The 24685-nt window shown below is 35.1% G+C and overlaps 2 protein-coding genes and 1 non-coding gene across 3 annotated transcripts; 1 reads left to right on the forward strand and 2 right to left on the reverse strand.

The window, feature by feature from the left end:
- Window positions 1-1003: 1003 nt before the first annotated feature.
- LOC121412447 (cell surface glycoprotein 1-like) lies at window positions 1004-14835 on the reverse strand. Its single transcript, XM_041605258.1, has 6 exons — window positions 14602-14835; window positions 12413-12552; window positions 9874-12054; window positions 5061-5215; window positions 4214-4278; window positions 1004-1037 (listed from the first exon to the last, which is right to left on the reverse strand). Exons 2-6 carry the CDS (start codon window positions 12447-12449, stop codon window positions 1004-1006), a joined length of 2472 nt encoding a protein of 823 aa, XP_041461192.1. The 5' UTR covers window positions 12450-12552; window positions 14602-14835.
- TRNAK-CUU lies at window positions 13467-13539 on the forward strand. Its single transcript has one exon. It is a non-coding gene; the product is annotated as a tRNA-Lys (tRNA).
- Window positions 14836-17294: 2459 nt separating the features above from the next.
- LOC121413280 (ashwin-like) lies at window positions 17295-24396 on the reverse strand. The gene is made up of 4 exons (XM_041606047.1): window positions 24228-24396; window positions 22022-22239; window positions 20936-21284; window positions 17295-19735 (listed from the first exon to the last, which is right to left on the reverse strand). Exons 1-4 carry the CDS (start codon window positions 24327-24329, stop codon window positions 19670-19672), a joined length of 735 nt encoding a protein of 244 aa, XP_041461981.1. The 5' UTR covers window positions 24330-24396; the 3' UTR covers window positions 17295-19669.
- Between the last annotated feature and the right edge of the window lie 289 nt (window positions 24397-24685).

Here is a 24685-nt window from a genome sequence, read left to right on the forward strand (position 1 = left end):
ATTGTCTTGCTTCGTATCACGTCTATAGATAAATGTTTCAGATCGCATCTTTCTTAAGTAAGAAAAGTTGATTTCTTAATTAACTCTTCAAATACTATATAGTACAATAGGCCTATGTTAAAAATACTCTATAACTTATGGCTATAGAATGCTACAAAATGCCATATTTCTTATATTCCAAACAAACCTCAAATACGAATTACTCGTGGGTGGTAAAGTTTAGCCTTCCTTTTTTATGGCAAATCTTTCTCTCCCTCCACCCCCCCCCCTCTCTCTCTCTCTTACATTTACAAGTTAAACTTTATTTGTTACTTCTGTTTGGGGGTTTTATTTCACATTTTCAGGATATGTTGTAAATGTGTTGAATGTTTCGAAACAGGGAGACCTTTGCAGACCTAAATCATGAAAGATGATGTTTTACATTAGGTCACCTACCCTAGTTTAAACAAAATTTCGATTTGGGGGGAAATGTCGCTCTATAATTATTGCGAACTTTTGGAGCAGTTCGTTAAAGTGATTGAAAGAAAACGTCCGAGCTGAGGGAATAACACCAAAATTAGACCGTTTTCCCGCTCATACTGTTATGACATTAGGAAATGGCAGGGAAAATGTTCAATTTATCGAGAGTGCTTTCAAATTGCATTGTTTCTATAAATAAATCGGAGGATAGGAAAATGGTTAATATAAGAAATAGGGAGCAAAAGTCGTCACCCATATACCTGGGCCATTTTATGAGTGCTTTTGTTTATGACTCAGGGCAAGGCATGATATAAGCGAACTCGAGAGAACATCGTTTACCAAGTACTTCGAGAGGAGATGTTTATAACCGTGTATTATATGGCGGATTTGAATTGATTTCAATGCTGCATGCTAAGAGGTACTATACTCTCGCGATAGTGGACAGAGATGACGAACGAAATGTCATAGATATATCGTTTTCTAACCCTCTCCTCTCGTTATATGGTCACTCAAGAAGTTATTGTCCTTCAAACTAATTTAGATTTCAGCATTTCATGTTAGAGGTTTCTTTGAAGAGCGTGATCGCGAGGTGTGAGGGTTTATTTCTAGTGACATGCTTAAAAGACAACAGTTTATCCAACAGTTAAACTTGATGTAGTTTGGTAGATCACGAACATGCTCTAAAGGTGATTTCCTTTTAAGCAATGGGATCTCTGAAAAAAACGGCGAAAGTTTGGAAAAGGGAACGACTAAAAAGCTTGTTTCAGTATTGAATGCTCTTTGAGAAAAATAGATTAAGAAAAAAAATCTATAGCTATCAAATCAGCTGGGGGAAGATAAAGTCGCACAAAAGAAATCGACTCCAAGCCGACCGATACATGTCATTGGTAATAAAGTATATATATCATGTATCTACTAGGGTCACTTTGTTGGTGTGACGATGACATAAGCAATGGATGTAAAATGCCATGTATGCGTTGGTGGCGTTGGTCATCTGTGTAACGTTCTGATACACACTTAAAATGTTGGGTAACATACTTTCCACTGTGTTGGGTAATGTATGTTGGTAAAAAATATATATATTCTGGGCAATTATTATCAAATTGAGCAAATTCATTACCCAATTATTAGTTTTTATTACCCAATTCGGGCAGATTTTAATTAATAGTTGCGTGCATGTTGCCCAGGGTTGGACAAAAGTTGGGCATTTTTGCCCAACTATTTTAAGAGTGTAATTATCTTCTGTTTCTGTAATATGCCAATTGGTTTAACTTTTTTCTTCTTTTTTTTCCAGCCTCATTTTGTCTGTTATTTTTAGGAAGATTGTAATTATAATTATAACTATTAATTAATTAAGAATAATTTATATGACATTTTTATTTCAGTTTACATGAAGTTATATGAATTATTTGTATATTATTGACATCTTAATTTATTTGTAAATATATTTATGTCACTTATATACTGTTTTATTTCGAGGAATCTTCATTAACAAACCAGGCTTTCCAGAAGGTTCCTATTTAATGTCATTATGCTATATCATATTTCGCATTTTTTTTTTTTATTGTTTGTTGATTTTGAAGTGAAACAAATAAATTATATCAACATATCAATTGGTCAAGACGACGCAGAAAAGGCAGAAAATCGTAGAAAAATAATTCACACATTTGTTTCGATTTTTTCAGTGAAATATTTATGTAGGCCGCGTCACCTTACAATCAGTAACATTATAAATTCCATCTATCCCATTGAGCGCGAAGAGATTTGTGGATCCAACCACTTTACAACATCACTAATTGTTCACGACGATAGACTTTATGATATAAATCACTCAGGAGTATCAATCTAATCATATCCAATCGACAGCCCAATCTTTCAACCTCCTTCATGATTGAAAAGAAATAAAAATGAAAGAATTGTATACCTCTTCTTCACCACCCTCGATGATCCCTGTCGACAGATGGTCTACCCAGCCAGAGATTCGGGCTAAACGCCAACCATGCGAGACATGAACCGTGTCCTTCGCTCCTCAAATTAAATTCTCAATCCTCTCTTCTAGAAATCATTCGTTCAAGCTGAGAATTCGCAGAGTTTCTCTAACAATCATTCCTCACATAAATTACGGCTCGGTTTAGATTAACGTCATTATTTCAAGTTGATATTTAGGCCTTTGTTATTTATTATTATGCATTTGTAATCATTATATTACTTTTTTTGGGGGGGGGGGGTGTTTCGGCAAAATCCATTTCATCTTTCGATATTGATATCTTATGCCAAATTGATATATAATTTTTTATTTTTTATATAAATGTACTTTAATAAAGCTTTAAAAGTCTTAACACATGACTTGCAGTGATTGTCACAGTCGAACAGCCGAACAGTCGAACCTCTTATACGTTATTTCCACAATGACGTATCATCGTTGTGAGTGTAGAACTTTTTCAAATTAACATTACTTTTTTTAAAGAAAACTATTCATTTTCAGTAATATAAAAGCTCAAAGGTCATTGTTCTTTTCGTTGTACTTTCAATTTAAAATGCGCCAATGGGGGACTGCCTTCCGCGCCGAGCAAGAAATTAATCCAGAATCAAATATCTGAACCCGAATTGGATTAGAATTCGTTTGGTGGAGAGAAAACAGCAATGGTCTGAGGCAATGATAACAGGATTCAATCATCAAATATAATTATCTCAATTACCCCTTGATCGCTGCCAAAGATCAATCTCATTTATGTCTGCTTTTAGAATGAGGTTTATGAAATCCCAGGTACACTCTAAAAAGGTTTACCCAATGTTGGGTCAAATGGGAACATTTTATGTTGGTTGGGTAAAAAAAAATTTTGGGGTAAATTTTACGCAATGTTGCGTTGAAATTGCCCAATATGGGATAAAAAAAGAATACCCAGCAAACATGCATGTTCCCTTTCTACCCAATATGGGTAAAATTTTACTCAGTGATTTTAAAGTGTACTACTTAGGTTTACAAATGTCATGCTATAGCGGTTTGTTGCGGAGATGATTTTTGTTTAAAAATTCATTCAGATTCCTTAAGAACAATTTTGAGATAACATGGAATAACTAAAAATAATCTTTAGGATGGATGATGATTACGACTTCAATGGTAATACGATATTGATGATGACGAGGGTGATACACTCTGACACTATATCTGTTAAAAAATCAATATCACAGACTCTTTCCCACCTCCTCACAAAAAGCATATATATACATATATATATAAAACAAAGGACAAAGGAAATCATGAGTATACTATTGGTATGTGGTAGATATTCAAGTGGTTCACTGAGTAGGGTTGAACATTATTGAAGTCTTCATACTTTTATATGTTCGGAATCGCTTTGCGGAAAGGAATCTATCAATTGTAATGGTGTTTCCATGTAAAAAAAAAAATGATGCATGAGATATAATCCTGAACAATAAGTAATTTAAGATGATCAAGATATTTTTGTTTGGTAACTTTAAATGACATACTACCAGACTATAGCGGGCGCACTTTGATAACTTCATCTCAGGTGAGCATGCTATCGAAAAAAAAATAATATCATATCAATGACAGAATCAGAAAATTTCATTAAAACCCTTGAATTGAATGTTTTTTTTCTTCGAATATCACCATTGTCGGTTGTATTCGAAGAACGCTAGATTAAAAACAAAGGTCACTTTACAAATTGAAATACAAAGAGAGGTCATTTGGCCGAAGGTGATTCGGAAAGTTTTTAATCTCGTGATTGATAATGGTATTGTTTCCTTGAGGGTATTAATCAGAAAAATTACAAGGAAAGCAGGGATATTGAAATGCTGAAAAAGCAAAAATAAAACACATTAAGAATTTAAACGAAGTAAAGGTGTATATAGCATTTTTTTGTTTGCCGTGATGTTTCTTTAGGACACCTGCCCGATGTCAAAATATCTTATTATGTCGAAGGAATGACACAAACGAGAGTTTCATTCATTTTTAGAATGACAAAGTTTGTTTCAATAATATTCCATCTTTTCCCCCAAACTATTTTAAAAAATATTTTCCTTCTCTTTTTTGTTCTTATTGACCCTATTTATCACCTGGGGTGTTATAGAGCACCAACCTCTTTCACCACCAGTATAGTGGAACTATTTTGAGATACAGAAAGACAAAATAAACAGGTTTTGAAATCGAATTTATTGTAATATTGTTTTGTTTATTTGTTTGTTATTATGTTTATGTCTTCATCACAATGACAACATAGTATGCTAGCAAGCGTTGTTAATAAGAATTTCACATAGTTTACAGAGGTTTCTTAAAGCTTTAAGTTCTATTGGTGTATTTTTCCGAGCATGATTTGATACAATATTTTTTACAATTTTTTCTTCCAAAGTCGTATTAGCAAACGATAATACTTTAACGGATGACTAAATATGATTATGATTACTGCAAATGCATAGTAGCACTTTGATAAAATCTCGGAGAAATTTTTTTTTTTTGGGGGGGGGTCTTTTTATTTTGTCCCTTCCGTATACAGTATGTTCTTAGCAGCATCTTTATTTGTCTTTTTTCCTATTTTTTCTAGGAATTTCTCGCCACAACGCTGTCCGTTCGTTGTCACATTCTGTATTTCTCCTTTCTTTAATCTGTCCATATCAATAATCTCCGCCTTCATCCCTGTCATCACTTTCATAATCGGCATGTCAAGTAAGTAATGAGAGGGCTGGAGCGCATCCTCCCTTAATAGAACGCAGTACACCAAGCATCGCTTCATCTCTGGTACGTTACGACAACAATGCTCATCTTTCTCATTAATCATACATCGTGACGTCACAATCAGAACAGGAGCGATTGCTTCGGTTGACATGTTTTATCCAAATTTTGGAATCATGAACTGGGTCGAGTACTGTGATGGTTGAATAAAAAAAAAGACAGATGAGTCTAAAAAAGGATGCTGGGTTTTGAAATTATTTATGATCGAAATTTAATCAGAGGAAACAGAAATGACAGATATTTAAACATATTAACGAATTATTCATTAAGCTGCATTAATATATATTTGTTAGATATCGTTAATACACTCTTGTAATTATTGACATTTTTTAGAACCTGAGTGTGAGGTATGCGGGGCTGGCTTTGCTTTCTTTTGAAAACCATATAAGAGCTGATTCATATTTGATATCTTGTGAATGGAAAGTTTACCAGAGAGAGAGAGAGGGGGGGGGGGAGGGTGGAATGAAGAAAGAAAGGGAGAGAAAGGAGAGGGAAAGAGATAGGATGAAGAATGTATAGAGCAAAGGGTGGGAGAGATCGAAGAGAGAGAGGGAGAAAGAAGTGGAAGCTGGCTTTAAACCAGTATAAAGCAACATTTCCAGATAACTCTCTCGACTCTTCTCGATACATCTAAATATAGTTGTATATAGCACTGCCGTCACGCCCGTCATGCCCGTGAGCGCATGGAATAAATAAACTCTTGGGTAAGATTTATAATCAGAACCAACATGCCATGGTAATGTTTCTATCTCTCAGTCTCAATCATGAATTGGTGCAAATGATTTATAACAATCACAACGAAACATACAATGTGATGGTCTCGGCGTTTGCACATATCACGGCTCCACATGGTCCCTAGAGACTATAAATTTAATATTACATATGACATTTGTAATCATGACAATGAACAAAATTTCTATACATGTAAAATACAAGAATTTATGTATGCCCAAGGGAGGAAAGAGATAATTCTAAGGGGGGGGCATGGTGTTGTGTTTTGCTGTTTGTTTTTGTTTTGCTGTTAAGGGGGCTCATATGAATGCACATTTCCTGTGCCCTCCAAGTCGTCATGTATGATGTATGATAATATTCAAATGAATGAAATGAATTACTGACTAGATAAAAAAAATCATATTAACTAAAGAAAAAAATATAAATAAATGAATTTAAAAACAGATGAAATATCCCAACCGAACTGAAAATCATGACATAAGTGAACGGGATAAGGGACATTTTGAAAGTTTGTTTGATATAGAATAATGAAAGGGAACACGAAAATGAAAATGAAAAGAAAATGAAATGAAATAAAAGGAAATGAAAGGAAGATAAAGGGTCATGCTATAGTCCCACCGACCAAAAATGCCAACACAAATTAGATGTTATTACTAAAGACATTGTGGTCGGTTTGGAGATCCTACCCCTAACCCACCCCCTCCCCAAAAACACCAATAGTTATAGAAGGTATTAAATCAATAAAGTACTTGATGGGGACTCATGGTGGCGTCATCAGGTTATTTGTCTGGTACACCTTTAGAATCGGTTGTAAAATAAGAAAGTTTTATGACATCTTAAAGTTTTGCTTAATTTAGCAAAAATGGTTATATGGACATCCTGGTCGGTAAGCAAATTAGAATACTGGTGACGTCATCCACTTATTATTTCTTTTGTATTTTATTGTAAATATTCTCATTTTCTCCTCATTGTCATTGAAACTTCAATCAATTCTTCCCTGAACATGTGGAATTAGCGTAGTTTAATATTATATTGTTTAGTCAAGTTGGTCCTTATTGTCAAATGTACAAAAATGAAATATTTTTTATTTCACACAATAAAAAACACAAAAGCAACAGTGAGTGAAGGACACCATCGACTATCTCATCTGCATGTCACTGAACTGTGCACATCACTGTTTCGTGAAAAAAGGAAACTTCAAAATGCTATGACTTTCTTATTAAACATCCGATTTTGATGAAATTTTGTTATGCTAGTTTGATTTTTCTCCATTTATTTAAACCGAAATTTTTGGGGGGGATCTGACCTTTGAATAAGTCAAAATCAGGCAAATCAATAAAAAAAATTATTCTCAATCAGCTATCAATCAACAATCAATCAAATTAATCAGGGAATATTCCAAATCCATGTCGAAAATAATCAATTACCACCCAATCAATCAATCAATCAATCAATTAGTCAGCCAGTCAGTCAGTCAGCCAGTCAGTCAGTCAGTCAGTCAATCAATCAATCAATCAATCGATCAATCAATCAATATATCTACTACACAATCAATCAATCTACCATACATCCAATCAATCTACCATACAATCAATCAATCAATCAATGAATCAATCAATCTACCATATAATCAATCAATCAATCAATATATCTACTACACAATCAATCAATCTACCATACATCCAATCAATCTACCATATACAATCAATCAATCAGTTAATCAATCAACCAATCGATCACCCAATCAATCAATCTACCATACAATCAATCAATATATCTACTACACAATCAATCAATCTACCATACATCCAATCAATCTACCATACAATCAATCAATCAATCAATCTACCATACAATCAATCAATCAATCAATATATCTACTACACAATCAATCAATCTACCATACATCCAATCAATCTACCATACAATCAATCAATCAATCAATCAATCAATCTACCATTCAATCAATCAATCAATCAATCAGACTAACAGTCAATCTTATAAATGTTAAGTCAACCATGATACAATGTCAACAAAATCAGAAAGGCCATTTGCTCAAACGAACCACCAGTGCCACCGTAACACAAAGGTTGATCGTTAATTTGAAAGAGCAATCCTGATTGGTTCCTAGTCAGTCTACTGAGCAAAATACGCATACAACGATGATCTTGATAGGCCAATTCATTTAGCGATCAGTCACTAACCTTTGTGTTACCGGGGCCGTTGCAGAAAGAGTTGTAATCAAACGCAACTCCAAAATAATCAATCACAGCTTGACTTTCAGCCAATCAGAGGAGCGTATTTTGGATTTTTGCTTGTTTGTTTTCTGTTGAGTTCGAATGCAACTCTTCCTGCTCCCACGTCCCTGTCCAATCGACTGAAAGAATCATTCACAAATCAGGAAAGCCGAAACATAAATCGATGTTAATTTGTTCATGATTATTTTATATACATATGTGAACTTCTTAAATAAAACATTTCTGTACAATAAATAACGATGGAATTTATGTATATGATATATAACATGTTTGCCCGACCCAATATGATCCAGAAATCATTCGTTACGCATCATTCATGTTTTCTTAAATATATATGAAGATGTAATTTAAAAAATACTAATGGTTCAAGAGGTTTGTGTAGTAAAGTAAAGAAAAATTGCCATGATACATGATTAATTAAAGAACGCATGAATTTACATTGCCTTTTTTTTCTTAGTAATGTTTCTTTTCAAGATAAGCTCTGTTTGAATATTTGTTTTATCATATATGTTTTTTATTTAAAGAAATTTTAAAATAATATTTCATATTTTCATATTCTACCCTTTGACCTCCATTCGTAACTAACCCCCCCCCCCTCCAAAAAAATCCTCATTGGTCACATTATACACAACCATTGCATATTTTATACTAGACACGTCAAAATAATGCTGAAATGGGAATAAATTGTTTTTGTAAAACAATATCATAATTACAATCTTGACAGTATAGGAGTACTGGTGGAAGTATAACATGTGAAAGATGATTCTATTAACACATAAATCATTGAAAGATTCACGGAATCTATATTTAAATGCTGTGCAAGGTTGGCGTCTTCTTGGACTTAGATTCACAACTGCGTACGTGTTAAATATTTCTAAGTTTCTTTTCCATTTGATTAGCAGGTACTGGTGTACATCCCAACCGTAAATTGACTACTTTAGGCCCGTATTCTGACGTCAGGTTTAACTTAGACCATGGTCTAACTCTGTGCTAAAGTTATAGAAGGCCAATAATGTCAAAATTATGTTTACATTGTATGCTTCTTATGTTTAATGTGCTCTTAATAATCTTTCCCAGACAGTTAAGAAAGATTTGTGAGTCAATGAGCTGATACATCTTAACCTTTACTGTTACAGATTTACGTTACAACTGGCTTTCCATTGTTAAACCACAACTTAAAACTAGAGTTTAAATTAAGCCTGACTTCAGAATACTTGCCCTTAAGTTTATATTTATAAATGTAAAATTTACCAATCGGTTTCGCTTAACAATGGGTTAACGCTTACAGACGGCACGCAGTTGAAACTTCGACAGATTGCCCCCCCCCCCCCATCTGACACCGTCTGACGTAAACATTAAAAAAGAACAATTTGTTGCATGGTCGTCAAATGTTAGTCTTTCATTCAAGACAATCAATTCACATCAGTTGTGTTTCCGACAAGACAGGTCTCATTTATCCGAACAGTCATTAATTATAACTTTCATCACGTTACATGGTCGAACCATGGAGTTAACAGAGAAAAGGGCGTCATGCAATCATCACGATGCAAAGGTGTGTCGTTCCTCATGACTCTGCAGGAAGATCATGTTTAATATATGTGAAAAATGGAATGATATATTGCTTAGTAAAAGTTATTGTCTTGTCATCTATATAAACCTATGTCTTCTTACTCTCGTCCGGTGAAGGTTTTGATTCCTCTGTAGTTGTTATTTCTGTAGCGGAAGGTGTATTTTCGGGTGCTGGTGTTTCTGTGGCGGAAGGTGTATTTTCGGGTGCTGGTGTTTCTGTGGCGGAAGGTGTATTCTCGGTTGCAGGTGTTTCTGTGGCGGAAGGTGTATTTTCGGGTGCTGGTGTTTCTGTGGCGGAAGGTGTATTCTCGGTTGCAGGTGTTTCCGTGGCGGAAGGTGTATTTTCGGGTGCTGGTGTTTCTGTGGCGGAAGGTGTATTCTCGGTTGCAGGTGTTTCTGTGGCGGAAGGTGTATTTTCGGGTGCAGGTGTTTCTGTGGCGGAAGGTGTATTCTCGATTGCAGGTGTTTCTGTTGACTTGAGGGCATCTTCAGAAGCAGCTGTTTCTTCAGTGTTAGCTGCGTCTTGGGTTACGGGATTTTCTTCAGGCTTTGAAACCTCTGTGGCGCATGGTGATTCTTCGTTGGTTTCTGGTTTATCATCGGATGCTGAAGGCTTGTCATCGGTGGTTTCCGGTTTGTCCTCGGTAGTTTCCTGTTTGTCTTCTGTTGTTTCTCTTTTTTCTTCGGTGGTTTCCGGTTTATCATCAGAAGCTGCTGACTTGTCCTCGGTATTTTCCGATTTGTCTTCGGTAGTTTCCGCTTTATCTTCGATAGTTTCTTGTTTGTCGTCACTGGCTGCTGGTTTAGCCTCAGCAGTTTCTTGTTTATCTTCAGTTGTTTCTGTTTTTTCTTCAGTAGCTTCTGGTTTAGCTTCTGTATTTTCTGGTTTAGCTTCAGCATTTTCTTGTTTAGCTTCGGTAGTTTCTGGATTACCATCGGTTGTTGGTTTATCATCAGTGGTAGCAGGTGTACTTTCAGTGGTTTCCGGTTTGTCTTCGCTAGATTGTGGTACATCTTCGGCAGATGCTGGCGTTTCTTCATTGGTTACTGGTTTGTCATCACAGCCTGTCAGTTTCTCTTCAGCTATCGTTGATGAATCTGCAACAGCGGATGGTATCTCTCCTCCAGCACTAGGAGCATCTTCGGTAGTGGAATGTGCTTCTTTGGCACCATCTGTTTCATCTCCACCCGCAGGTGACGTTTCATCAACCCCTGAAGGTGCGTCATCTTTGACAGCAGGTGTCGGTTCATCTGACGTTTGCGTCTCTTCAGCATCTGCTGGTTTATCATCGGTGGTTGCTGGTTTTTCATCCACAGCTGCTGGTTTCTCGTCAGCTTCTGGAGACTTTTCTTCATTGGATGATGGCGTCTCTTCGGTGAACTCTGGCTTGTCATCAGTAACATTTTGTTTCTCTTCCTTGGCTGCTGGCTTTTCTTCTGTGGCCATTTGTTTCTCTTCATTCGTTGCCTTTGTCTCATCGGTAGATTCTTCCTTCTCTGTAGTTGCTGTCTTCTCGGCTGCAGCTTGCTCTTTTTCCCCAGTTGCCTCCGAGCCCGGTTTCTCTTCTGCTGATAATGGATTATCGTCAATGACTGCTTTCGGCTCTTCAGCGCCTGGTTTCACATCCGTAGTTTCTGGTTTCTTGTCCATGACTTCCTTCTTGTCATCAGTGGCTTTTGGTTTTTCTTCGGCAGCTTCTGGCTTCTCATTGACTGATGCCGGTTTTTCACCAACGGATGGTGATTTCTCCTCATTAACGACTGGTGTCTCTGTGGAGACTACTGGCTCTTCTGTTGCTGCAGTTTTCTCTTCAGAAGCAGCTGGTGTATCTCTGGTTGCTACAGTCGTTTCTTCAGCTGATGACTGTACTGTTTTCTCGTTGTCTTCACTCTCCTTTGCATCTTTATCCGTCGGAGCCACTTCTTTCGAAGCTTCTGCTTTTGTTTCTGTCGATGTCGGCTCCGATTTTATTTCCCCAGAGGGATATTTTTCGGATGTCCGTTCAGGCGCCTTTTCTTCGTTCTTTTCCTCTTGAGTTGTTTCATCTACTTTAGTTTCACGTTGCGGCGGTGGTGGTCTTTTGGTTTTTATGGGCGGAAGAGCTGATTTGGTTTCGAAATCAATTTTCTTTACCTCTTTCTGCTTCTTCTTGGTTGACTTTTGTTTTTTCTTGATCTCTTTGGGGTCTGACGATGAAGCTCTTTCCTTATCATCAGCCTTCTCCTTGTCCTTGGTCTTCGTGTCTTTCTTTGCTGGGTGGTACGCGGTTCCATTTGAGTTTTCTGGAGGTATGATGAGAGAATGAAGTGATACTAGAAATAATTATGTCGTTCAACATGGCAAAAGTGCTGGCTGTTTTTCTTTATTCATTTATTTTCGTGCATTTGTTTTGTTTTGTTACTTTCTAAGTGATGAACGTCGTCTCACAACACTAATGAAACAATAAAACAAATAATCAAACACTAATCATTCCTAAAATTAAACATTCATTACATGAATCAATCAGCAAAATTTATTGAATTTCTAAAGGTGTTTCGTACATCTTATAATCTATACGCCAATTTTTTATGAATATTATTATTTTCGTATTTATTTTATTACAGTTTACTGTTGAATTATTTTTATTTCTAAAACACTTACCGGAAATGACTTCACTTTGACTGCTTCCACATCCCATGTCGCTCTATCTTCTCTTTTAATATCCAAAATATATTGTTCTCTTGAGATGGTGTCTTCAGTTTGCTTCTTCTTCTTCTTCTTCTTTGTTGCTGATTTATCTCCTGTTAAAAGATAGGAAGGAAACAACATTTAAATGAACAGAACCTGTTTTCGAAAATAAAAAAAAAGCCTTTTTTCTGATCAGATTGGTAAATGAAATGAAAATTATTCTTCGGAATAATTGATTCAGATACCATCCAAATGGTGTTCAAATATATCTGGCATCATTATATTTTTGTGCATGTAGGCAGTCTCGAATGCTTATAAATGAAAGAATGAATGAAAGGGAGAAATAAAACGGTGAAAGTGTTACGAAGTGTACATATCTGAGAAGATTAAAAAGCATAAGATCGCATCGAGCCCGGTTAGCTCAGTCGGTAGAGCATGGGACTCTTAATCCCAGGGTCGTGGGTTCAAGCCCCACATTGGGCGAACATTTTGTAATTTGGTATATACAAAGCTTTCTGTTATCTTGACTAAAAATGAAATAAATAAAAGGAACATTGCTGAAGTTTTATGAAATAAACCAACATGCCTACTTTTCTAAACAGCTATTTTGCTATTCCACAAAGTGTTTTGTTTGAAATCAAGTACAAAAAAAAAATACTGGCTCACTGATTATAGAAACAAAAAAAAAAATACACAGTGAATATCGGAGAAATACAGAAAAGGGATATTTTAAAAGTTTTGGAGCAGTCATGGCAGTTGAAGGAAAATAAAATGATGAGGAAAGGGAGAAACGGAGATTAAGAAAGGTGATGATGAATAGTAAAGAAAAAGAGGATTTAAGGAAAAAACGAAAAGAAGACAAATAGAGATATAATTAAAAGAAGGGAGGAAAAATAATCCCCAAAAATAAAATATGAAAAGAGGGAAAAGAAATAAGGAAGGAAATGACAGAGGGCAAAGAAAGCAAGAAAAACTGGAAGAATTGAAGATATTTTTAAAAGTTGTAAGATAACATATTGACCAACTAGCCCGGTTAGCTCAGTCGGTAGAGCATGGGACTCTTAATCCCAGGGTCGTGGGTTCGAGCCCCACATTGGGCGAACATTTTGCAATTTGGATTAATTATGATTGACTATACCTTCTTAGAGTTTCTGCAATGAAGAATTAAAGTAGACAGACATTAAGTTTTTGGGTAATGTCGGTATAAATTAGCGGGCAATGGTATGTCGATGCGTATCGAATACAATTCTTTAAAACACAGTTAGTTTCTTGAAATTAAGGACCCTAAATCTTCTTTGTGATTTCAGGAAGTACTGATGGTTGCGAAGCTACGGTGACGTCACGGGATGCAGACAATTTGAATAGTAATTACTTTAGGCCCCTTTATATATATATATATATGTATATATTACTAAGGATCGATTTAAATGAATTACAATGAGTAAAATTAATTTAAAAAATAGACACGCGTAGCCGAAGAAGAAGTAGTAGAGGAAGAAGAAGAAAGAGACTAAGAAGAAGAAGAAGCAGAAGAAGGAAAAGAAGGAGTACATCAGACTCAGACTATGTAAGGAAAAAGGTATATAGGCCTCTGTTGATGAAGACGACGAAGAAAAGGAAGAACAAAAATGTAATAGAAAACAGAGAAAGAGAAGCAGGAAAGTAGCTAAAAGAAATGAAAAAAAAACAGGGGCCGCGGAATCGGGGGGCCGGGCTTCAGCTCCTCCCCCACTTTTTTCCAAAACCATGTACAAAAACGTTAAAATGACCATTATGATTGCAATTTTTTGCCTGGTCAGCCCCTGTGTAATAGTATGACAAAGAAGAGAACAAGATGATGGTGAGAAGGAATTAGAATGATAATTAAAATAAAAAGCTGTGAGGAGAAATAACACGGAATGAAAGCAAGGAAAAGAATAAGTAGAAGAAATAAGAACAAAGAATTCCAGAAGAAACGACAGAAATTGAAGATCTTGAATGTCAAGGTAAATGTTTCTATCGACTTTCTTATGACAAATACAAACGGGGTTACAAACAAGAGAACTTTTCTCCTCAACTCTTCTCAACTGTTTATCAATGAAAAAAAAAACAGCTTGTAGTCTGTGCAGAAGTTCTTAATTGACAAAAAATGCAATAAATAGTAATAAAAGTTATAAACTTACCTTAACCTTAGTCCTGGTATAATGATTTAGATTAAAAGTAGATGATAATCAATGTATACTTCCAACTGGTACTGTACGTGAAAGAGCTACGAGTATAAGGAGAGTATCGTATTCAGATGATGATGTTTGGAATGATTGTTTGCCTTCGTATCAATGGACACTTGACCAAGGCAACACCTTGACCAAACGATATGTTATAGAGGTATCCAAGAGTGACCGATACATGAATATGGTCGGAGAAGAATAGACCTCCATTGATTAGACCAAAATCTTTCACGCGTCAGATACATTACATGGATTAGTCTTAGCCGCAGAGAATGATTCTTACACGAATTGCTAAACTTACTAAAAAGTATATACATATATTTTGATGCACTCATTAAGAATGTCACCAACAGTTGTTTTCGACTTCTTTTTTCCTCTGATGATTAATTAATTTGCTATCTGTTTTAAGAAAATGATATACATGCAGTGGCGGTGAAGGGGGGCAGCGGCAAGGGGAGCATTAATTGCCCCTCAGGAATTTTGAGGGTTGAAAGAATATATAGTTAATGATGTCATAAGCAGACTGCTTAAGCTGTAAATTGCTCCAAAATAGCATTTTCACTCTTTAAATTTTGAAAAAATTTCTCATCCATTACTGTTAGCTCCTGTAGGTCATTATATAAAATTCAAATTTCGCTCGCGCACTTTGGGCTCGCAGAGTGGCTGTTGACTGAGATAAAAAAAAAATTATCTGATTAGTTGGATATCAACGAGCTCAAAAATCCAGTGTTCAAGTCATGCTTTTTTGCGATTTAGAGTATTGGGGGGGGGGGTACATATAGGTCTACCAAATAAGCACTAAAATAACTGAGAGTGACATGGTCCAAGATTTAAGTATTACCACACGGACCGCATAATATTCCAGTTTTTCTACAAATTCATAAATCTTTTTCATATAATATATCCCTATTCATCTGAATTAAGAGAACTGCAAATAAATGACTGTATCTTTCACATGCATGGGCAATGGGCATCACGAAAACTGTGAAAAGATAAATGGGCGAAGAGCAGAAATAATGAAATATCGTGTAAACATTGTCTTGTCTAACATAGTTCGGCCATTATTTGCAAACTTGGTCATGTAAGACAAAAGGGACAAGTCCCCCAGTGTTCGTATATCAAAAGAAAATCAATAAGATGTCCTCGTGTGGTTAAATCACAAAGGAATACAATCATTGATTGAGTATTGATTTGTTGGCTACACACATCTACTGGACGGTGCGCTGGTATCAACAGTATCATAGCCATGAACTTATCCTGACTTGTATAACTAGCCTCCGGGTACAAATTAAATCAACCACATTTTTTGGTGGAGGGGGGGGGGGGGTGGGACATTGATCAGAAGCAGAAATAAAGAAGAGAAATACTTATTTACTAATGGAGATTGGAGAAAGAGCATGGTAGAGTCGTAACTTGGAGCTAGAATCTAAATATGTATTTGAGGCGGAAACAAAATTATCATCATCATGCACTGATTTTATAATACATGGGCATGCATTCTGATTTAATATTGATAAATATTTTATACTTGCTGCATTTGTTTCAAGTATGAACCCTATCTTAATTTATGTTTAAAACTCTTGTTACACCCAATGGGGGAAAATCAAATCCATGCCAAATATATAATCCTGATTTTATGGTTTCAATGTGATTCTTCTACCAATTTTCATACCTTTTAAGGACATAGGAACTCTTCCAGTGGCAGAGCCAAAACTTTAATGGGGCGGGGGGGGGGGGTGTGGGCAAAATGACTTAGTGAAGTCACTTTTTTCTAAAATAGAATTATAGGGGTCAAAGTGAGTCCGATTTTTACACTTTTCTTATCTTCTTTCTGCCCATGCCTTTTCTCTTTTTCCCCCTTTTATTTTGTTTCTCTAAAACATCACAGAGGGTGACCACCCCTTGCCCTCTTCTGTCTTAAGTGACATAAGCTTTGGTCTTTATTAAGTAATGCAAAATATTACTTTGAATAATACAATAATTCAAAAATCAAATTATTATAGATGTGAGTCACACGGAATGGAAAGGATAATAATCACTTTATCCACCCTTCTCTGCAGAGACCTTTATATTACTATGCCAACAAGTCCCATCAAGTACGTCCGGTTACCCCCCCCCCCCCCCCCTCTGTATTCTGATCTAAATCTCTCATCCAATGCTTTTACACCACTCATCATTGATCAACATTCATTTTCATCTACCACAACACAATAGCAATTAATCAATAAACAACATGTTACACAATCATGATTGCAAACATTCACCCATTACCCAATGCTGTTATCCACAATATGACGGGCCTCATATCTGGAAAAAAGGTTGTAAAACTGTTCCGTGGTGTTTCATGACGATGTTTTAAACTCTAACAGCTTTATAAATGATTGGCAACCCATTTCTTGTGCTACATGTAAATTATAGATATTCTCTGTTTAAACATAATGGGAGTTCATTTATGATGAAATCTTTAAAAATAATTCAATAAAGCCATGCATAACTTATGAACACCATTGTAAAACACCATCAAGGCAAATGTTTGTTTTACATATCTTTATGACCCATGGTCAATCACAAATAATATCAAACTTAAAAACACTTCTTTCTCAACACCAACAAGAAATATTCCTCACAGGCACTTTACAAAAATCATAATTGTTTAAAAAACATCACTTTTTATTTTCATTATGGGAGACAGGTGATCTCTACCAGGATCTTTACCTTTTACACATTTTTTTTTCAAATCCAAACTCTCTGTTATATATCTGTACAACGTACTTCCCTGGCCGTTACTCTGAAATCTAGTTTAATTTTTGAAATGGTACAAGTTCATATTAAATTTACAGAAAGTAGTAAATTCCAAAATTTTTATTATTTGCATTGGGCATTTGTTTTGCTCTTTCCTCATATTTTTACTGGGAAAATATTTTTGTTGTTATTCCCAGTTTGGAATGAATACAATACATAATGTGCAAACAAACTGAATCACTGCTGTCAGAGATTTCTATTACATTTGGCTATCTATAGTTTGACCACAACTTGAGACCAGTGTCTGAATCAAAATTGAGACGAGAGTCTGAATCAAATCCCAGTTCACTATACAGGCCTTGATTTCCCAGAGCAGAAACATATATATTTCCAAGATGAACTGATCTGAACGCAGGGTATCAATCCTGAGCTTACTAACTTCAGGAAGGTCAATTATACAAATAAATCAAAGGTCACTTAAAACTACCTTGAATGATTTTCACTGAACTTTGCAGAAATAAAAAGTCACCCTCAGCTTTTCTTTGACGTTTGGTTCTGGGAAAAGTATTTATTTTACTTTTAAAAATTTAATCATTACTGAAATTCTATGACTCATATAAACCCTCAATTTGTCGTCGTAAAAAAAACATTCCCAAACTTTTTTTTATATATGTTGATAATGATTTTCTCAGGATGACACATATTGCATTCGAACATAAAAATGAGTTAAAACATAAATGAGAATTTCAGTTTGTATACATAACATGTGTATTATTTTTCATTAATACACACTACATGCAACAGAGCAAGATACTTTGTATACACATCGTATATAAAGTAAAACATCAATGCGAATGAAGAAACAAAACAAAACTTGCCTCTACAAATCAATGTATTGACATTAAAGTCTGTCTAAAGATTTGGTAAAGAAGTGTGAATGAGAGTGTCATATAACTTGCCAATAATAAAAAAGTGTAGCAGTTTTTCTGTCAGAATTTAGATTTGGCATTTTCTCATCCGCCAATTGAATTGAATGTGACATCTAGATCTTTTTTTCAGCAATGTTTTTGTTTTTAATTAAAATAACAATTTGAGCACTTACTTTAACAATTTGAGCACTTACTTTAACAAATTTAGTAATTGGATACTAGAAAGCTACTAAAAAAGATTATAATCATAAAATTTTCTACGCAGTCGATGCTTGACCAGGGGTTTTTACTATGATATATACTATGCATTCAGTTTGTTTTGATCAGGAACCCACTTGATCAATGAAGAAATACAAGTACTAGTACATCTTTTTTAACGATGATCGTCTCCTGCATTCCTCTTAATGATAATTTTGTTATAATAATGCATTTTGTTGATATTTAAATTGCTTATATTATGACCATTGTATAATTGTTTTGTTATGAACTTATTAACTTTGGATATTGTATACTCATCTCTGATGTGAATGCAGAAATAAAATAAAATCAACACAATCAAAATATTTTTAAAATGGCCCAAAAAGGTGCATATGTGCAAATCTAATGCAAATTCTGTTTCTGGTCCAAATAAAAAAATCTTTATTTTTACTATTTTTTACCATTTCAAAAGCAATTTATTTCAAATCATTCATGATTGATATTGTGCCTCCAATGACTTCCATTGGAAAAAAATAAGTGAGATAAAAGTTGTTGAAGAAAAGTTGTTAAAGGTACGTATTGAGTCAGAACAAATAATCAACCAGAAATTATTTTGCCATTAAATTGGGGTTGACAAAAGCATGAAAACTAGAATGAAATATTTCATGAGTTAAGGATTATAAAAGACCTGAGTTTTTTTTTAATGCAAATGCTAGTAGCTGCCCCATATGACTCAGTTTACTCAAAGTATAATACATGATACATACAAGCACGATGATACACCAACCTGGTGGACTGTACTTTAATGGATGATGATGATGATTTTGGCATTATTCATATTCTGAGCACTCACAATAACCAACAACTTTCCGCTAGAAATTTTTGTCAATGTAAAGTGAATTTTACATTTCATGATACATACCACATCCTACATATAAGGCTTTAACTGAGGTCGTTGCAAAAATTAAACCCCTAAAAATAAGATATTATCTACAGTCCATATCATTTAAGAAAAAAAAAATTCATTAAGATATGACTCTATTGTAAAAATACTCATATACATAGCTTTTACTGTTTCAACACATTTCATATACAGTAGTTAACTTTAAAAGGCATTGATCAATAAATTAGATTTTGAAAAAGGTAGACTTTGACTACGGCCATGAAATCTTCTTGATCTTCGGTTTAGGAGGGGCTCCTTCTGAAGTATCCATTGGTTTCTGGAAGAAACAAAATAAAAATAAATGTATTCATAGCATAATCTCCACAATGTCAGAAGAACAAACAAATAAAAAAAAAACAAGTGGAACGCCTCTGGCAGTCTCGCCTGCATTACAATTTTCAATATAGCAGGAGTGCTGACTTTGAAAACAGCTATTGAATACTTATTTACAAAAGAAAACACTCATATGATAATGAAATACTGTCCATTGACCCAACATGACCTATGACCATGTGCAAAACATAGTTGATAACCCTTCCACTATATGTCTATGTTTAAAATGTGTAGATCCATAAACTTTAAAGTTATGATGCATAATCAACATAATACCCCTAACATGGCCAAAATTCATTGACCTTAAATGACCTTTGATCTTAGTCACGTGACCTGAAACGCACACAGAATATTCAAGGATACATAGTTACTCTTATATCCAAGTTTCATTAAACTAGATCCATAAACTTTTAAAGTTATGACAATTTTCCAAATACCCCCAACATTATCAAAGTTTGTTGAACCTAAATAGCCTTTGTTCTTGGTCATGTGACCTGACACTTGCACAGGATGTTCAGGGATACTTAATTGCTCTTAAAGTTTCATGAACTAGATCCATATACATGTACATGTAATTTCAAAATAATAACAATTTCACATATACCCCCAACATGGTCAAAGTTCATTGACCCTAAGTGACCTTTGACCTTGGTCATGTGACCAGAATCCCAGGCAGGATCTTCAGTGATACACTATTACCCTTATGTCCAGGTTTCATGAATTAGGTCCATATACTTTCTAAGTTATGATGACATTTCAAAAACTTAACCTTGGTTAAAGATTTCAATGTTGACGATGCTGCCGCCATAGCATTCGAAAAGCGGCGCCTATTGTCTCGCTCTACTATGCAGGCGAGACAAATATCAATGGGCTGACATTTGTCAGACTGATTTGCATTGAAAGGAATAAAAAATTCCTGCTGGAAATTTATTTGAGTAAAAATGCAGCACAAGTAAAATTCTGTTCTGTGCCATATGTTTTAATGGATCACACCACTAGCCTGTTTCCGTGCTGGAGACTCAGCTCAGCCTAAATATTTGGGGAAAAAGCATATATGTAACATAATTAGTCAGTCTCTATTAAACAGATTTACCCTTTCGTCTTTACTATACATGAAAATATAAACCAGAACCTTATTTCTTACCTCTCCATTCTCAACGACTGAAGGTCTTTTAAGAGAAACATGTCCAAGAGTTCCTGTATCTCCTGATTTTGGAAGAGTCTCATTCGATTTTGCAGCAGCAGAGGAATTAAAAACTTTGAGTTTGGTTGATTTGGGAGTGGTGGAAGAAGATGGAGGACTAATGACTAATTTTCTGACTCCTGACGTAGGACTACTGGAGGATGGTGATGTTTTATCAGAAGTCTTCCCAGGGGTGAGTTTGACGATAGATTTAGTCTTATTGAGAGCAATTGGTGGAGGTTTTAGTCGGCTGGTACTGCCTGCAGTTAAAGGTAGGTCGATGGACATGAGAAGCCCTCCTGCTTGTGATCTGTAATGAACATAACAAATAAACAAATGTATTGGTTTACATGTAATGTACTATAAAATTGGAGTAAATAACTGGTGCATGGTGTGACAATATACAATTTTCAAACATTGACATTTTGGTGAATAGGCGATACAGGTATAGCACACTATTGAAACCAATATACATGTATGTTTCAATGTGTCTCAACCAAGAAAAAACAAATGCTATAAAACAGATATACAGACTTTTTTCATTACTGATATTCAAATCCAACTTATCACAGTCACAACCAGTATAATGTGGCAGCGATCCTTCATGTCGCAGGAACGTGTTGTTTGCATCTTGAATCAACGGTTGACATGACAATCTCAAAGATGTGACTAGGCCTACTGTTAGTGCTCTTTTAGTGCTAACATAGTTTCTGAGTAGTTGGTACAGGTTTTTTTTCCAAGCCTTCAATTGATCAAATTAAAACCAGTCATTCTGGCATTTACTGAGACATTGCAGACACCATTGAGTTCTTAAATCAAGCATATATGTACATCTTAAAATCAAGTAGAAGTCCTTTGATAAAATCCAAACCCATTACAACTCAGAAAAAAATCAAAGAAGTAATTTTGGTTGAAACATATTTTTTTTTAACATCTGAACTTCTCTTCCTGGAATTTCTTGGAGTTCTAGAAAAAAAAAATGGGTCTAATCAGACCCTTAAATGGTTGTAAATAAAGAGACATAACTTGATACAAATGTCTGTTTACCTCTTCTGTTGTTTTGAGCTATCTATTGAAGAGCTTTTCTCTGACTCTGATTTGGAGCGAATTCTTCTTACATTGAGCTTCTTGATGACCTTGGCTGTGATCTGACCTCTTCTATTTGACCTTGGTTGTCTCTGCGGTTGTGGGGTGACCGTACGCAAGAAAATTTGGACAAGGACATCCTTGTCTTCTCTCTGCTCCCCATCTAGCTTGATGTGCCTCTGAAATATCACAAATATAGTGGAGTAAAGAAAATTAATGAACTTCAATACACAAAGACAATAGAGTTGTTGTACTCACAAATATCAAAGGAGAATGAAAACCTGTGGACCAAAATCAGAGAAGAAAATAAATGAAATGAGTAATGAGCATTAAAAATGACCATTTTGATAAGGTATGAAGATAATCACATTGGCAATGCGAACAAGATTGCTGTTGACCAACAGATCTATCCTATCCTTTTTTATTCTTTTTTTGAAAAAAAAATCAATGTGTAATATCAAATGTATGTAACTGTATGATAGACCATCAGAGAAAAAAATAATAGACATTCTGGGCTTGTGCACGGTGCAAGTAATCTGATTTGCTATTATTATGTGTCTTACATGGTTAAATGAAATATTCTATCAAGGCATTCTGGTACGGAAGTCTCGATAGCCTCTATCAAGACTAATTGGCAATTTGAGTTTCACTCTTTGCATGCTGAATTAGATTTGGGGGTATAATTATTTCCATGTTATTTTCTTTAAATTCAAGATTTCCTTATCGTACAACTGATGCCTTTTGTTATTATATAGATGTCATCCAAGAAGGCAAGAACTATTGCTTTTTATTAGCTTATCTAATTTGAAGGTAGGGGAGAAAGCTAATTATTACGATTGTTGAATTTAATTGTACAAATGTGTAAGAAGGCAATATCAGGGTGCAAGGGGTCAATAAAAAAAATTTAACTTAATTTCTGGAGGATATAAAAGTAAAGCATTATATGTTCTTTCACCATTATAGAATGGTGATATAATAAGCGTAGAACAAACTACACCAATCATTGGAAGCGGAAGCACCAAATGGGGGGGAGGGGGCGGAAAAATATTTTCACCCACATTTTTTCCGGGCTCCTCATTGGGTGCAAAAATCTGACTTGAAAAATAGAAGGGGTAATCTGTACTTACATCATGTATTGTAAGTCTGAAGGTTTATCAAAATAAGACCTACATTTAGTTTTAGATTATAAACATGATGATGATGGCAAAGCGAATCAGAAGCAGATTTTTAAATATTTTCTTTTAATATACCTAAAAAGGAAACATCCTACAGAATTTTTGCAATTATGAAAATGATAGGTACCTTCCAAAATAAATGTTGCAGGCAAAATGCACAAGCTGAATTAATATATATTATAATAAATATGTAAATTCCAATCTGAAACACGTTTTTAATTTAGAGAATAAACTAGTGGTAGATCATGTAGGTATATCTTCACGAGTGCAAGGCATGAGATGAAATTTATACTTCCCCGCTAAGGAATGTACCTAAAGCATGCTTTAACATTGTGAAGAATTTCATTAATTTAATACATGTAATGGCATGCAAGCACAAGGCACAAAAAGATTTGGGGCAATTTATATATTAAAAAAATACCTAAATGGGATATTGCTGTCACACTTCATATCCCACTTTCTGTAAAAATATAGTCGCAGGTAGCGCAAGCTGATTTTTTTATTCAACACTTTTTGGTAAGCATGAACAGAATGCATACTGCTCTCAAACAGAAATTACTTCATAAGAATGAAAACTACAATTTCAAGAAAAATATGTGCTTATAATAAAACATTAAAACGGGACATTCACAACTCCATGCTATAATTATATTCTCTCTAAACAATGTCATGTCAATGCGAAGCACAAACGTATATATTTATTTCATAGTGCACTCCACTGTATCATAACCTTGTTCATGGAATGAATCACTCACACGTATTGCGAGGTTAGTATTGGTATACTAAGAGAATGAGTGAGTCTCACTCTGCTATGCAGGTGAGACAAAAAAAATATAAATACAAGTCACACACTCACACTCACAGGCCATATAACATACATTTCAGTAGATGGGACTGAACAAAAAATCTAATAACAAAATGCATCACAATCGCTGGTTAAATGTTAACTATTTGATTCTCTTAGAGACAAAAATTAATCTGAATGATTATACCTGCTCTAATATGCTCACTAAAGTTTCCTTGGGGAGTAATTCTGGTTGAAGAAGATCCGTTTGTTGCGTTATCCCTTCCATTGGCATCGGATTGCTTCTCATTTAGCAAACTGAACGTAGCACACAGTGAGAGTAACAACTAACGTTAGGCCTCAATCGTGCCTGTAAACTAACGCACTTTTTCAGTAATTGCCCGAAATTTAAGTTTTTATCTTGATTTATTGAACACGCTGAGAATCTCCTGAACAGTGGAGGGATCACACAGCCAGGGACGTGAGAGGGAGAAAAACCAAGGACAAACCCCTTGTTGTTATATCCTGTTCATATCATCAAGAAATTATGACTGTCCATCCGATGGGGGGGCGGGGGGAGGAGGGGGATCCTATATCATCCCTAAATACACCCTGTTATGATGAATCATATGAGTTATGACAAATATGGTCACGATGGTTGGAGTG

The sequence above is a fragment of the Lytechinus variegatus genome, chromosome 4 (assembly GCF_018143015.1).
Source record: "Lytechinus variegatus isolate NC3 chromosome 4, Lvar_3.0, whole genome shotgun sequence".
NCBI classification, from domain to species: Eukaryota; Metazoa; Echinodermata; class Echinoidea; order Temnopleuroida; family Toxopneustidae; genus Lytechinus; species Lytechinus variegatus.

What these genes read in the sequence shown, in the direction of transcription:
- LOC121413280 (XM_041606047.1), bottom strand. Translation starts at nt 24,329, where the DNA reads ATGAGAAGCAATCCGATGCCAATGGAAGGGATAACGCAACAAACGGAT. An exon ending in TAGTGAGCATATTAGAGCAG is followed by an intron (nt 22,240 to 24,227) that starts GTATAATCATTC and finishes GTGATATTTCAG; the next exon opens with AGGCACATCAAGCTAGATGG. An exon ending in AGCTCAAAACAACAGAAGAG is followed by an intron (nt 21,285 to 22,021) that starts GTAAACAGACAT and finishes TGTTCATTACAG; the next exon opens with ATCACAAGCAGGAGGGCTTC.
- LOC121412447 (XM_041605258.1), bottom strand. Translation starts at nt 12,449, where the DNA reads ATGGGATGTGGAAGCAGTCAAAGTGAAGTCATTTCCG. An exon ending in AAAACCTTCACCGGACGAGA is followed by an intron (nt 5,216 to 9,873) that starts GTAAGAAGACAT and finishes GTAACGTACCAG; the next exon opens with AGATGAAGCGATGCTTGGTG. An exon ending in CTCAAGGAAACAATACCATT is followed by an intron (nt 1,038 to 4,213) that starts ATCAATCACGAG and finishes CCTCGCGATCAC; the next exon opens with GCTCTTCAAAGAAACCTCTA.